Source organism: Fukomys damarensis, unplaced genomic scaffold, assembly GCF_012274545.1.
Source record: "Fukomys damarensis isolate Sample0158 unplaced genomic scaffold, DMR_v1.0_HiC HiC_scaffold_32, whole genome shotgun sequence".
NCBI classification, from domain to species: Eukaryota; Metazoa; Chordata; class Mammalia; order Rodentia; family Bathyergidae; genus Fukomys; species Fukomys damarensis.
This window is the reverse complement of record NW_022900944.1, coordinates 12,691,781-12,707,905: the sequence shown is the minus strand read 5'-3', so window position 1 is coordinate 12,707,905 and position 16,125 is coordinate 12,691,781. Positions and strand designations below refer to the sequence as shown.

The 16,125-nt window shown below is 35.3% G+C and overlaps 1 protein-coding gene across 4 annotated transcripts in view; it reads right to left on the bottom strand.

The window, feature by feature from the left end:
- Positions 1-16,125, bottom strand: part of Rpgrip1l (RPGRIP1 like) — a 93,161-nt gene that overhangs the window by 34,666 nt on the left and 42,370 nt on the right. For 3 of the 4 annotated variants that reach the window (XM_033757941.1, XM_010629710.3, XM_010629703.3), the window contains exons 15-21: positions 13,990-14,442; positions 10,750-10,901; positions 7,724-8,102; positions 4,103-4,293; positions 3,873-3,956; positions 1,471-1,569; positions 774-936 (exon numbers count right to left, since the gene is read on the bottom strand). In XM_033757941.1, the coding sequence (XP_033613832.1) occupies positions 774-936; positions 1,471-1,569; positions 3,873-3,956; positions 4,103-4,293; positions 7,724-8,102; positions 10,750-10,901; positions 13,990-14,442 (1,521 nt within the window). The remainder of the gene's footprint in view (positions 1-773; positions 937-1,470; positions 1,570-3,872; positions 3,957-4,102; positions 4,294-7,723; positions 8,103-10,749; positions 10,902-13,989; positions 14,443-16,125) is intronic. The other variant, XM_010629716.2, reaches the window with a different exon arrangement.

Here is a 16,125-nt window from a genome sequence, read left to right as displayed (position 1 = left end):
AAATATATGCTGTATTTTCCAATCACACCTCATACATGTTATAGCATGAAATTTAAAAACTTTAAAGAGAAGCATAAATGGGCTTTAAAGAGAAGCCTAACCAATAACATTGTATTAGTCAATGTTATTATTACTACTTAAAAATTTAAAAATTTTTGTTTATTGAGGCAAAACTGATGTACAATTAACCATATACATTTAAGCTGCAACATTTGATAGCTGACATATATTTACTTCTGTAAAACCATCATTACAGTTAAGAAAGAGAACACATCACTCCTAAAAGTTTCCTTAAACTCCTTTGTAATTTCTTCCATTCTTCCCTTCCCTGTTCCCACACTTCCTTCATCCTTACCTGCTTTTTGTCACTATATATTACTTTACTTTTTCTAAATTTTTATAGAAAAGAAATCATACAGTAATCTTTGTTTTGGGTCAGGATTCTTAGTTTTAATTTTTAAGAAGTCAAGACTATAGAATATTTCAATTGATAACACTGAATCTAAAGAATATAAAACTGTTTACATTAAAAATTGGGAAGAAGGTCGGCAATGACACTTGTACTGTGTTCTTTCGTGGAGCTGAAGGATGCCATTAGAAGAGACACAATTCTCCCTAAGTGTAGCTAAGCAGAATGAACCATAAACCATCATTTCTGTTAAGAAATAAGCATCATAAGGTATGTCCTACTATTAAATGAAGATGTTCTATGGTGCATACGGTAGCAGACAAAACAGAGTCAAGAAAAGTGCTGATTTAAAAAAGAAAGTCACCTTCTGGTTCTATTTCTTCTGTTATTTCTGTTTCATCTTCAGAAGAAGCCAGGCTTTGTTCTCCAAGTTGGCCCTCTGATAGTAAAGATATATCCTCTTTTTTTCCTTGCTGCATTTTCTCGGCATTCTCTTCTACCTTAGCTATATTGCTTTCTTGTGAAAGCTGCAGAAAAATAACATAGCTGTATTTATTATTGCTTAGGCACATTTTATAGTATTCTTGTTGAAGAACTTGAATAATAAAGCACTGGAGACAAATATATAAAAATACATTATAGGGCCAGGGATTTAGCTCAGCAGTTCTGCCGCCTGCCTCACAAGTGCAAGGACCCAAGTTCGATTGCCGGTACAAAACAAAACAAAACATAACATTATATATAACAGCCACATTAGAGAAAATAGAAAACCATTCAAATTGTATGGATAAATGAAAAATTGAATATCTACCAAGAATAAGAAAAGCAGTAATCTCAAAATGAGTTTTACACCAAGACTTTAACTGCATTTATGTATGTTACCTGTCAATATCTGTATAATTGCAGTTGATCCACCTGTCAAATTTTGATTTTTTTGTTGTCAAGAAGTCATATGCAAAATAGCATATGCGAATAACTTCCTGAGTCATGTCAATAATCACAAGACAGTCTTTTAAGAACCAAATTAAGCCTCCCAAAGCAATTTTAATAAAAATACATACCTTGGGAATATGTGAAATAGCTGGTACATTATTACTTATTTCTGGTGTACATTCCACATCTGGTGAAATTTCCTTCATATCTTCAGATGTAGCAATGTCCTTATATTAATGTGAAAACAAATGTGTATTATTTTATACTTATTAGTAAATACCAAATCATCCTAAGACTTTTACAAATGTATGTACATAAGTACTAGTGAAAATTGGCAGCAAATATAATAAGTTACCCATGTGGCACTGAATTTAGTTAGTATATATGTCAATAAAATGGTGGATATGTATACTTTTTTTGTGATGGTGCTGGGAAGTGAACCCAGGACCTAATGAATGCTAATCCCGTATTCTACTACTGAGTTACATTCCCAGATGGATATTCTTTAAAGTATATGAATATGCAATTTAATAACTGCCAAGTGTAGTTCATTTACATATTGCTTATTATAGCAAAAAAATGAAAAGCAACGCAAATGTCTAACATTAGGACATTAGTTAAAATATAGTTCATTCAAATACCTGACTTCTCTGTGACCATGAAAAAAATAAGGATGTAGATCTGTACTCACTGACTTTACAGAGTATATTATATGCTGTTAAATAAAAGAGGTAGTTATAGAACATGATATACATTATATACATAGTGGTTTCAAGTTTTGTTAAAAAACAAACTTGTGATCAAATGTATATTTTCATGGGAAAAAATATGGAAGGAAACTCACTAAAACTCTGAGCTCTAAGTTTGGGAAATCTTATGCTTTATTAGTTTTTCTTATTTATATTTTCTAATTTTACTATATCAAATATTAACTTATTTTAATACCTGGCACACAATAAGCACTCAATAAATGCTAACTATAACATGTCCTCTGAGTTACAATTATTAACTTCATTTATTTAGTACATATATACTAAATTTTTGCATAGGCAAAGCATTTTCTGTGGTACTGTGGATTGAACTAAGAGCCCTGTGCATGCTGAGGAAACACTAGTTCTGGGCTGTCCCCTACCCCTTTTTATTTTTTGACATTGGGTTTTGCTAAGTTGCCTAGGCTAGTGTTCAAATTGTGATCCTCCTGTGCCAGGCATTTTAATTCTGAGAACACAAAACACGGTTTTGATGGGAGGGGCTGGTTATATAGGACATACATGTAAAAAACTGTTGATCTATATGTTTAAAATTTGTGTCCTTTATTATACAAATGTTAATTATGTAGAAAATGTATTTCTAAAACAGTCTACAAGAGATGATGGTGATTTGAGTGGTAACAGTGCAGTTTATACATACAGGATATACTTTGAAAGCATATACAGCTGATAACTTTTGGATGAACTGTATGTGGGGTGTAAGAAAGGAAGAAGTCAAGGGGATGCATATAAAATTTTATGCCTAAGCAGCTGAGCAAATGGTTACACATCAGTTACTGAGGTGGGAGACAGTGGAAGAGGATAACATTTTGGAAGAGGATTGATGTAATCAGGAGTCTGGTTTTTGACATATAAAGTTTATATTTCTATTAGACATCCACCGCAGATGAAATATACAGTAACAAAATAAACAGAATTCAGCAGTGAGGCTGAGGCTAGAGATTATAAATATGGGATCATCTACATATAAATGCTTTTTACAGCCATGAGACTGGATAAGATTACTTGACGTGAATACAGATTGAGAAGAGAAGAGGTTTGAGGATTAAGTACTGGAGCACTTCAACATTCAGAGATCTGGTTCAGGAGTGTGAGAACTATACCTGCTAAAGTTAGAGGAAAACTAGCAAGGCATGGTATCCAGGGGTCACGAGAAGGGGGAGTATTACACATTATCAGATAAATTGGGAGAGTAAGATGGTAACAGAGAATTGACTACTGGATATGACAAACACAGTCACTGTGACCTCAGCAAGAGTATCCCCCCCAATTAAGTTTACTGGTACGTTTAAAGAAAACAATACAGTTACATTTATCACTGGGATCTTGTACCTTTACAAGATGTGTCTTGAGTCTTGTTTTATTCCCCACAGCCCCACCCTCCCTTCATACCCTTCACTCTTCTCTATTTACAAAGACTTTGTTTCCATTTAAGACTGCTTTTAATAAAGCTTACTGGAGTGAGTTCATGAAAGTGTGAGAAAAGCAAGAATGAAATTAAACAACTTTTTCAAGGACTTTTTTGTAAATGGGAACAGAGGACTAGGACAATACCTAGAGATAAAGGGCCATAAAAACTCAGATAAAATATGAATGGTTAACATTTATACATAGTGCTAATTACAAATTATCATTTTAAATAGAAAGGACATATTTTATTCATCTGTTTCCATTTAATTCAGGAAGGGTGTATTTCTATTTTTTAATTTAAAATATTTGTTAACTGAGAAACGCCAGTATTTTGAATGTTTACTACTTACAGAATTGTGATGTGGCATGGTATCCACAAAAGACACCTTCTTATCTACGGGTCTTAAACGTTGTCTTGGTTTAGGTCTTGGTGCCTAAGATAAACCAATATGTCAGACTAAGTTTGATTATTATATTTGCGTAACCCTTCAGCTATTTTTTTTCGCAGAGGTATTTTGGCTATTAAGTTTATATATAAAGTATTATATTTGAAAAGAATTTCGAAGTTACATTTACTCACTACAACTGATGTGCTATCAGAGGACGCTGGAGGTAATCTTTGAATAATTTCTGGCTCTTCTCTGCGTATGAAATTTCCTAAGTCTTCAGGAGTTACTGATCCACTTGGCGGAAGGTAAGCAAATTTCCATTTCAATATAACATGGATGGTGCCTGCAGGATGTTTTTGATGATCAGTTAACTCAAATGTTCCTGTCAGATTACAAAAATAATTTTAATTAATTCTAGTGTAAAGTTTCATTACCAAATGAATTAGAGGAACAAAGATCTACCCTTCAACTTTAACAATACTTTTGACTTCTACTTACAATTCAAATGTCTTAGAGAATAAGATAAAGACAAGAGGATCTATGACAGGTTCATCTGTTAAGCAGATTTCTTTCAGAAGTTAAGACCTCAAAGATCACACTGATTCAACAATGAGAACATTAATTTATAAATATTTTAATTCACTGAAATTAAATTGAGAGATTATTGAAAATACCTAGCCTTCTCTAAGACATTATATTTAGGTTATGGTTCATGTACCAACATTCATTTTGCCTTGGATAGTCTTGTTTCTAAAGAAAATAATACTAAAAATTTCAAATAATCTATGTATCTAAAGGAGTTTTTATATAATATGGTATAATTTAAATGTATTTTATTGGTATTTATTAAATTATTCTAAAGCATTAGCAGAACAGCAAAAAGTTCAAGACAACCCACAATAAAGAGCAGTAACAAAAAGTATCACTTAGCTGAATCTAATATTGAGTCATGAATTTTAATCACTGCACTAGATTTTGAGATATGAAAAACCAGTAAACAGCAAACTTCAAGCATAACTTTTGTTTAAGGGTATCTTTATTTTGGTCCTCAAGTTTTAACATTTATTTTAATGGCTAACTGGGAAAACAATGAAAACTCTCAACCACCCAGGCTGGCTGGCTCTCTTTCTTTTTATTTTATGAGATAGGGTCTCACTATGTAGCCCAGGTTGGCTTCAAACTCCCAGCAATATTCCTGCCTCAGCCTCCCCAAGTGCTGGGATTACAGGCAGGCACCACCATGCCTGGCAGCCCAAAACTCTAGGCTTTAGGGAGAACAAAAAGATGCAGGTGGAAAACAGAGTTGATAAACTTCTGTTATAGGCACGAGGAAGACTTCCAAAATGGCTGAATAAATAGTTCAGTAAATACTCTTCCCAAACAGCAATCATAAAAGTAACAAAATGGTAAAAAACAACCACCTAAGGACTCTGGAAATTGATCAAAACTGTTCAACAAATCAAGAACCATTTACTCAAGAAAATGTACTGAGCCTTAGTAAAAGCTTGTCTGTGGGACTGTTCTCTTCCCCTCCCTCCAGATCCATGGTAAAGAACGTCTATCAGTGCTGGGTAGACTAGGAGGACTGGTTTCCTCTGTAAGAGGGGGCTTACTTTATAAGGAACAGGATACAGATAATTTCATGCCAGGTGAACTGTTAAAAATAATAGCAACACCTGTGCCAAACAGTAAAGGAAGACCAACATCACAGCCAGTCTTAATTCTGGAGGGTGGGGGGTAAGAAAAAGACCAGGAAGCCAGGAAGCATGGCAACAATTTAAAAGGAATAAGATATCCAAAGTGGAGCTCGATAGGATCCTATTTATGTGTCCTGGCATGGGAGGCTGTGGGCATATACAAAAGCTACATGCAAGCTCAGAAGGAACCCAAGAGGATCTTCCAAAGTATCTGTCCTTGGTTGAATGAGCGGCCTCACACTAGCAAATGCTGAAAGTAAAAGCTAAAGGAGACTTGAAGACTGTCAGAATTCTGAACATATTTCCTAAGCTACAAACTGTCCTGCAGGCAAAAGGTGAAGCCTTCAAGCCAAGGTATTTATGTATATTTTTGAATAATCACTTGCAGACCACTAAGATATTCTGAACTGTGCTTAAAAATAAAATAAGAACAAATAGAACTTATACATCAATGGCTACACACAGTGGGTGAAGCAGACTCTAGAATTAATCAGTCCAGTTAAGTCACCAAACAAACAAAAACAGTGACAGTAACCACCTGGGGAGATTGTATACTGCAATATATTATACAAAATGTCCAGTTTTCAAAAAAAAAAAAAAAATCACACATTGCGGCCTGGGGATATAGCAGCTCAACTGTAAAGCACTTGCCTAGGCAAGGCCCTGCGTTTGATCTCCAGTGTGCCTCCCACACCCCAAAACAAGCGAAAGAAAAAAAAAAGGAAATGAGAATGACATTCTGGAATTGTAAAGTACAATACTGAAATCAAAAATACTCCAGAGAGGGGCTGAGCAGCAGATTTGAAATGACACAAGAAAAGATCAACAGACTTGAAGAATGATCAGAAATATTATCCAATCTGAAGAATGGGAGGAAAAATGAAGAAAAATGAACAGAGTCTGAGAAACCTATGGGACAATATTAATTCTACCAACACATGCGTAACGGTAGTCCACGAGAAAGGGCAGAAACAATAATTGAATAAACAGCAGAAAACTTCCCAAACTTGGTGTATAACATGATGCTACACATACAAGAAGCTCAATGAATGCCAAGGAGGATAAAAACAATGAGATCTACATCTACTCATATTAATTAAAGTGTTCAAAGTGAAAAACAAAAATCTTGAAAATAGCCTCAAATATAAGGGACCCACAATAAAACAACTGACTTACTAGTAACACTGGATGCAACAGTTAGTCTGATATAATGAAAGTGATGGAAGGAAAAACAAACAACTAAAAATATACCTTGCCAAACTATCCTTCAAAGAGTATTCCTAAATTGCGATGATCAAGAGGATTTACTAACAGCAGACCTGACATAATATATACAATAAGTTCTTCAGCATAAAAAAAAGACAGTGGTCACAAATCCACATACAGGAAAAGAGACAAGTGAAGGTGATTACATAGGTAACTCTAAGACCAAAAAAACCAAACCAAACCAAAACAAAACAACAACAACAAAAACAAAAAAACTCCCACATGGTTCATTTTCTCTTTTTAATTGATTTAAGACAATTGCATAAGTCATAAATTTTACTGTTAGTCTTATAACAAAATACACGTTACAGTAAAAAAGACAAAGAAGGAGGAGAAAGTAGTTATATTAGAATAAGGGAGTGACATCAGTGTAGGGAAATGACCTCAAATCCATGGAAAGAAATAAAGAATATCAGACATACTATGCAGGTGAATATCAAAGTCTCCTAAATTACATATATTCCCTTTTCTCTTAACCTCATTAAGGGAATAAAATCATACTATGTAAAGCAATAATTATAACATTGTATTTTTGGGTTTATTATATATAGTCTTACTGTTTACATGACAGTAGTGCGACTGAGGAGAGAATGAAATACTAGACAGACTTTCTATATTTTAATGGAATTAAGCAAGTATTAATTTTAAGTAGGCTATGATAAAATGCACATTAAAATCCCTAGAGCAACTACTAAGGAAATAACTAAACATGTTACTGTTCTAGGATCAAAGCTTAAAGGCTATTTGAGAAGGATAGGAAAATTAGTTATAAACAAATCATAGGCATAACAATGAGGTATAATTTAAGTTTGCTTTTACAATTTTATAAAATCAAGGATATAGGCTTACCTGAGATACACCTGTCATGTGCCAATGAAATCAGAGGCACACTGACTTTTCCTATGTAAATATTCTCCTGGGTATCACTATCATCAAACACATAAAAACCCAGAGATTCTGACTTAAGGTATCGATCCAGATCCATATTCATTGGCACTGGGAAACACATATGGTCATCAAATTGTGGATCATTGCTACTGGGAATGATGGCTGTATCATGGTCTGCAAAATCAAAAAACTTGTACACAACATATGGGTGTGGCTGCAGGTGGCTTGCTCGGGACTGCAGGTGGCTGCAACATCTTATTGTAATGTGAAGTTCATTTAAGTTCCCATCTGTGGAATCTGCTGAACTGAGCTGAGCAGTTTTGGGTACTTGCTGACTTAACTGGAAAAACATACATATTTATATTATAGAAAAAGTACAGTTAAGAGATAAACAGCAGCTGCCAACCCCCAAACAAAATAATTTTATAAAATAATAAAAGCTGGATATTTTCATTTCAAGGTTAATTTCTCAGTTAAAAAAAAATCTTTGATTCTTCTTTAAAACCAATATTCCTTAGAACATGTTTGATTAGATGATCCTGTGCTATTAGTAATAAACATGGGAGGCCAAAGATACATGTAAAAAGTGGTGCCAAAACCAAATAAAACTAAAGAAGCATTAACGTGATGTTTGCTAGTTTTATTTAGTAACTAAAAAGTAAAGTGAGCAATGCATCTAAAGAAGGATGTCCTAACCAAAGAAGATTCATCTGCTCATCCCGAGTGATGACTGATTATGTTATTATATTTGGTTGGGCCTCTTCTTCCACCACTGGGGTTTCAAGAAGCAGATACAGTATCTGAATCCAGCTGCTATAAAAACAGGAGACAGAGTCACAAATAAACCTGAAAGGGATAAAAAGCTAGGATTGGGAAGCCATTTCAGAAAAGACAAGAGCAAAAGGAGTTATTAGGCAGAGCTGGAAGCTACTTTATGGTCCCTTTTGGAAATATTACTAGAATGGCCAGCACACAAGAAAAAAATTGCACTAAATGGTAAATCATCTATAGCAGATAGAATCTGGGACAAAAATATTAGTGTGCTAGGTGTGGTGGTACATGCCTATAATCCCACACTTGGGAGGCTGAGGCAAGAGGATCACCATGAATTCAAGGCCAACCTGGACTACTAGTGAGTTCAAGGCCAGCTTGAACTACACAAGGAGACCCTGTCTCAAAACAAACAAACAAACAAAAAAAAAACCAAAAAAAGTTAGCGTTTCAGTTTAGCACTGGGAAAGTCTCTACTTTTCCACAAAGAAACCCGTTTGCATTTCTGAATCTGGATTGAACAATCAGGACCCCTGACTACAGAAGTTTATTAGAGAGAAAAAAACAGAGCTGCTGTTATAAATCTCCTTAGTGGAGACATCTGGTGGTGTGGAGTGGGGAAACCTGGAAAGGAAATCACAATACTGCTTTCCTAGGTCCAGTTTGTTATGAGAGGCTGAGTATAACTACTTAAAAGTACCCCCTCTACAAATCTAACCACAAAAGCTGAAATTGCAGCATTCAATGACTAATGCAAGCTAGAATCTGGGAGCATAAAAAAATAATTTCTAATTCCCATTTCCCAAAGTATGTCGTGAAGCATATTAACCAAAAAGATGATCTATGGGAAGCAGGTGCCACTGTTTCTTAAGTTTGGGAACTGACGTTTTGTAGGTCATGGTTGTTTTTGAGTGAAACTTACAGAAACCAATCCAACTACCAAAAACAACAGAAAGAGGACTTTAACATAAGGTTATAAGGATATTTCATGGAGCTCTACAGCAGAAACATGATTGTGCCTTAGAAAGCTAGCAGGACTGGAAAACTGCCAGAATTTTTGGACTCCATTGTTCAGTATTTATTCTCTTCAGGTCCATTTTTTTCTCCTTTTTCTGACTGTGGTAGATAGAAGACAGCAGCCAAAACTCCTAATTTTAGAAGTTTCAGGTAAGAGTTTTGTTTTCTCTTGCTCTCAGAAGGCAGGCGGTGACTGCTCCAATTGGAAACAGGTGGATACTCTTGAAACCTTAGTAATAGTTGGGTGGGTTGTAGGAGAAAACATGACATACAGTTGGCCAGAGGGGTCAGGCCCCATGGATTGGGGGTGGGTGCAGCTCTAAAGAAACAAATTATGACCGGATAGACATTCCAAAATATTTCTTCTGTATGCTGTCAGTCATTAAAATATAGGTGCATACTTCATGCCTCTGGCTGAGGCATTATACATAAGAAAGAAGTACACACATGAAATCCTAAAGCCAAGAGTCCTATTTAACTCTGTTCAGTTCGGTACTTTCTGCATTCAATGGATCATGGAATTTGTGTGGAAATATGGTAATGAAGATTCCACAAAATATGGTTTGGGAAATGATACCTCAGGAATTACATGTACACTCCCAACAAGAAGACATTTATTTTGGATTCTACTTTATCTTTCAGAAATCTAACATGAGGAAAGAATTTGAAAGAACAGTAAGTGCTAGTCCAGTATTAGTTATCTGGTCTTTACTAGTAGAAATTGTTAACGAAAGACTTTTGATGTGTGCTTAAAGAATACTGCAATCGTTTTTTCAAAAGTTTCCTAATACAAGGGAGTTCCTTTGTGTTGATGGAACAGTTCTGTATCTTGATTGTTGTGATGGTTATATGAATTTATTCACATGATAAAACTGCATAAAAGTGTGCCACACACAAAAGAGTGCATGTAAAAACTGATGAAATACGAGTAAAGTCTGTAGCTAGGATATTGTACCAATGTCAACTCCCTGATTTTATGTCATACCACAGTTTTATGTTAAGACTGCATGAAACATACACGGGGCTGCTCTGCACTGTTTTTGTTACTTGCTGTGAGTTTATATACACTCCAAAATAAAAAATGTAAAAAAAGTCACCTGATGACTGTTAAAGAAAGTGATTTCAGTTTAAAGATGAGATACAAGGAAATATTTAAAAATTTCTGTGTCATAAAAGAGTCTCATACTCAGTAAGCTTACCAACTGCATTTGCTCTGGCCCCTTAAAATTTGATGTTATATATCCCAAAGCCTTTGCTCGTTCTTGATAAAGTCGAATTGCTTGATCCATGGGAACTCTTAATTGGAACCAGTACACTACTGTGCCAAAATTTGGGATGTCTCCTTTAGTTCCTACAAATCAATACATAATCCACTGTTAAACAGTCTTATAAACGAAAATATATATACAAATAAAAATATATTAATGGTATGCATTAAATTACAAATTTTACACTAAAGTAATATGACTTGCACAAATGACACATGGCAAATAAAAATGAAGAAAATATTTACTTCTAAAGTATGAGTTTCACTGTATATTAAATATTAGCAAAGTGCTGTGTCAAACTATGATTGAATATTCCCATTCATGCTATTTCAATTCTTCTGAAATATAAAGAAAAATCTAAACACTGAATTAGATACTCCACATTCTTTTTGATGGTATAGTACTTTCAAAAAAACAAGTTGTACTCAATCTAGTTTGATATTTACAATATGCAACCTCAAAATTATAAATATGACATTCCACATTCTAATTCATGTTTCAAGAAATCTTTGGCATCTTCTCAGTTTTTGCAAAGAAATAATATAACACTCAAGCATAGGGGAGAAAGGCCTAGGAATGTTAAATTCAGAGTCTGTCAAAAAATGGATACATTCTTCAGCAGTTCACCATACTAATAAATGTCTGGCAGCTACTGGCCACTACTTTGAATGCCTCTTGTAATTGGAGAGGTCAAAGGTAATGGATTAATCTCACAATTTCTCAATAAATACAGTATTAAAATATTTATACAAGTTCTTTCTTTTCCTGATGTGTACAATGTTTTGGTGGACTCTATACACCGTATTCAGTATCCTCTCATGATATCCACCCTCCACATCCCTGGTATTCCTCTCAACTCAGGCAGGTCTTCTTTTTCTCTTCTAACAGCCCTCTGCTTCTTCCACAGACCTGTACGTCCTTGTTAGAACACTGCTTTGGCCTGTTCTCTCACAAGCCTGTACAACAACCACATGGAAAGTTTCTAGAGGGCAAAGGCTGTAGTTTCCATCCATATATTCCTACAAGAGGGTCCCGTACATTACATGTCAATATTTATCAAACAGAATATTCTCTAAACTTTTCTGAACACTGCATTTCATTAAAATATTAACCTTTATCAATTTTTTTCTTATTGTCATTCTTAAAGCATACTAACAAAATTTAATACCTGCCCTCTTTATTAATTTATTAAAAGGTAGCAAGATTTTACATTTATTAAAGGTAGGGAAAGAAACAGGCTTTGCACAGCAAGTTTAGGCCAAGTAAAAGAAGGAAAAAAGCATGGTCTACAGCACTGAGAGCAGACCTCTGAGAAAGAAAGAGGACGGTGCCGAGTCACATTTTTTAAAAAGCCTTAAAAGAATATTAACATACACACATATTTGCTTATACATGGATAAAATATCTTTGCATAATTTTGTAGTTTTTGGGGCTGGTGATGGCTAGACAACAGGAAAGGGAGAAGACATTTACACCTAAATGATTTTTTAGTCATGAACATATTATATATGCAATCACTCAATCAGCATAATAAAAAATCCTCCCTACACACTAAATCACCCTGCTTCCTTCTTGAAATAGTTCACTTGGCTTCTGGGATATGATATATTCTAAGTTTTCCTCCTATAACTCTGGCCACTCCTTAGTTTCCTTTGTTTTTCTTCCTCTTCCTCAATTTAAATGTTAGAGTTTCCCAAGGCTTAGTCCTTGGCTACCTTCTCCTGATTAGCTCTATTCAATTTCTATGTGACATTATCTAGGTGCAAAGCTTAAAATATATTCTATATGCATGATGGTTAATCTTGATTGTCAACATGACTGGTCTGAGAGACTCACAGGAGATTAGTAAAGTGCACTTCTATGCTTGTTGGGATGGATCACGGGGGTGTGACCTTGGGGACTGGACCCTGGGCCCCTTTCTTTCTGGCTCTTCCCTTACTCTCTGCTTCCATAAGTTGAGTAGCTCCCCTTTCTCCATGAGGTTTCTGCCTGAGAGACAATTGACCATGGGCTGAAACCTCTGAAACCATGAGCCAAAATAAACCTCTCCCCTTGAGTTGCAGGTGTCAGGTATTTTGCCCCAGCAGTAGGAAAGCTGATTAATGCCATAGGCTAATGGCTCTTATGTTTATGTCTCCATCTCAACCTCCTTCAGGCTAGCTTATCCAATGGCCTACCTGACATCTCCATTTGGACATCTAATAGACATGTCGATCTTAACTTGTCCAAACAGAATTCTTGATTTTCTTCCTTGGATTATTTTCCTTTCATAATCTTCCCTTTTTTAGTAAATGACATCACTGTTCTCTTAGTTATTTATGCTATAAATTCTTGCCTCGTTGGATTCCCTCAACACCCAACATTTAACTAATAAGCAAATCTTGAAGAAAGGAATAACAATATATACTAAATATGACCACCTCTTATCCTTTTTATTGTCATCTCAATCCAAGCCACCATCACTTTCCCATAAATAATGCAAATAGCTGGAGAACTGTCCTATTTTCCCTCGTGCCCACTAAAGACTATTCTTGACACAAGACTCAGGCTGAGTTTTCTAAAACCTAAAAGAAGTCCAAACTCCACACTGTGATGAAAAAGGCTCTATAAAATGATATGATCCCTGTTTAGTGGTTTATCTTAGCTCAAGTTACTGACCCTCTTGTTCCAACATTCAGGTTTGCTCCTCCCTAAGATCTTTGCTTTTTGCTATTTCCCTGCTCTGAAACATTCTTGTCCTATATCCTGGCATGCATCTTTATCCAGGTCTTTATCAATGTGAACCTCTCAGGGGAACTCTTATCTGAATTAGCAACCTTCCAACTCTCTCTTTACCCTCTTGCTTTGATTATCTTTTTGTCATATCTGACAATACACAAATTTATTGCCAGTCTTCTCCTTTGAAAGTTTAAGCTAGTATTTTTGTTTACCACTGAACAACATTCCTAATATTTAGTACCAAAGATAACATGTCTTAAAAAAGAATATGATGAGTGTATTACAATTAATATTTAATTAAAGAAGGGTATAACTATGGTAAATAAAACACCTGAATTCATACTGTCCATACTCAAAAGGCACTTTTAATTTAAGAGAAGATACTAAAGTAAAACACCAATATATAGACCAAATTAGTGATTTGAACATCCAAAACTTATAAGCTATACTTACCAACCAAACTTGCTGTGCAAAATATTCGACCACTTTTTTCTAGAATTTCATGGAATCTCAAATGACATGCTGCGATTGTTTCATAATCTGTGCTGTAAGCTTGGTGGACCTCAAGGGTGACAGTACTCTTCTGAATATATTGCAAAAATAAGTCATTAACATGAACAAGATATTGAGAAGTGAAGTTGTATTCTGGGTGAAGGCCTCGCACTATGGGAGTTGTCTGTAGTTCAAAATCATAGAAAGCATAGGTACAGAAAGTGACAGGCTCTTTATCTCCAGATGCCTGTAAAACTTCAGAAGAAAAGGTTACTTTGTCGATATGGATTTCAAATAGATTTTCGCCTCGCTCCAGGTGGATGGTCTCATCAAACTCATCGACAGAGTCATCCGGCATGATTTCTGGTTTAAATTTGTACTGCTTGGTGCCATAGGCAATATCCTTTAACTGGGCTGCAAGAGGAGACACACAGTTTAGATTTAAAATACTGACTTATGCAAACGCAAATTGGATTTTGAAGTGCTAGGAAGTCTGAGTGCTTTTCGTGAATAGACTCAAACATAAATTCACTGTTTTTCCGTAAGTAACACTTTATTAAACAGAAATTCATCATTCCCTACTGCAATTAATCTCCGCCTCACTCTGAACATCTACCCCATCATTCTCACCACTTTCTGAAGCAGTTCTGGAAGCTCTCTTTCACGACTTGTCTTTAGTTGGTTGCACCGCTGTGGCTGCCTCAGTGTCATCAAAAGATTGAAAACCTTTGCTTTAATGGTCATTTTGACTTTAGAGAAGGGCCAGAAGTCACACAGTGCCTGATCCAGTGATTCAGGTGGATGAGGGCACACTGTAGCGTTTTCACAAGCCCCGCTCTCTGTTGGATGGCACTTGGCAACCACGTTTGCTATTTTTGATCATATCTTATAAAGACGTTCAAGAGAGGGGACTCCCAGAACTGTTTCAGAAAGCAGCAAGAATGATGAGACAGGGCTGGAGATTTAGTGCAGTGGTGCTGCCACCTGCCTTGCAAGCACAAAATCCTGAGTTTGAACCCGGGTACCACACACACACACACACACACACACACACACACAAAACAACAAAACAAAACAAGAATGATGAGATAAGTGTGTCTGGAGTGAAGGATAGTATTTCAAGGGAGGTTAATGACATTGTGGCTTTCACATTAATATATTAAAAAATCTAAACAGTCACTGTATATTTTGATGACACCTTATATGGGGGAGTGTTGTTATTTTGACAGTGGTGATGGCTTCATAGCTCCAAACTCACCAAATCGTATAATTTAAATGTGACGTTTAAAGTATATTAATTATACTTTTTAAAGGTATAATTAGACAAATTGCTTTATCTTCGTCACATTGTACACTCAGATGTATACATGTGTCTTCAACTAGTCATAGAATACACTCCTGCAAATGGAATCTCTTTTACTTTTCTGTGAAATTACTCCAGAAAGGCCACCAAATAACCAACTAATAACTAGATGCAATGAGTATTGGACCTTATATTACTCCATTTCTATACTTCATTTGAGACTTATGAACACTTTCCCCTACCTTGGTTTCCAAGTCACTACCTCCCTTGCTTTTCTTCTTATTTCTCTTCTCATTTTTTAGGGGTTTTTCTTTTTCTGCTAATTTGCTGTGTTGTTTTAAATTCTTTTCTTAATCACATATTCTTATGGGTGATCTCATCCACTTTTATGACTTTTGCTACAATAACTATGCTGAAAGTGTTCACATTTCTATTTCTAATTCAGATTTCTTTCCTAAATTCCAGATATATGCCTAATGTTTCACTTTACTGTCTATCTCTCAAGATATCCTAAAGGCACATCAAACTCAATATATTCCAGTGGAAGGTATTGTATTACCTGCTAGCTGTTCTTGTACTTTGAATTTCAAGTGATGGTGTTAGCATTCATCCAGCTGCCCAAACTAGAAGCCTGAGTCACCCCAGTTTCCTTTTTATGTTACTCTACTTAGGTCTATAGGGTCACTAGTTTTCAACATTATTTCATACATCCTTATCAGATTTGCCTTTGTCCTATCTCCACTATGCCTTTTTTATGCTTTCAGTTTATTACCTAGATTGTTTAGCTCATATAT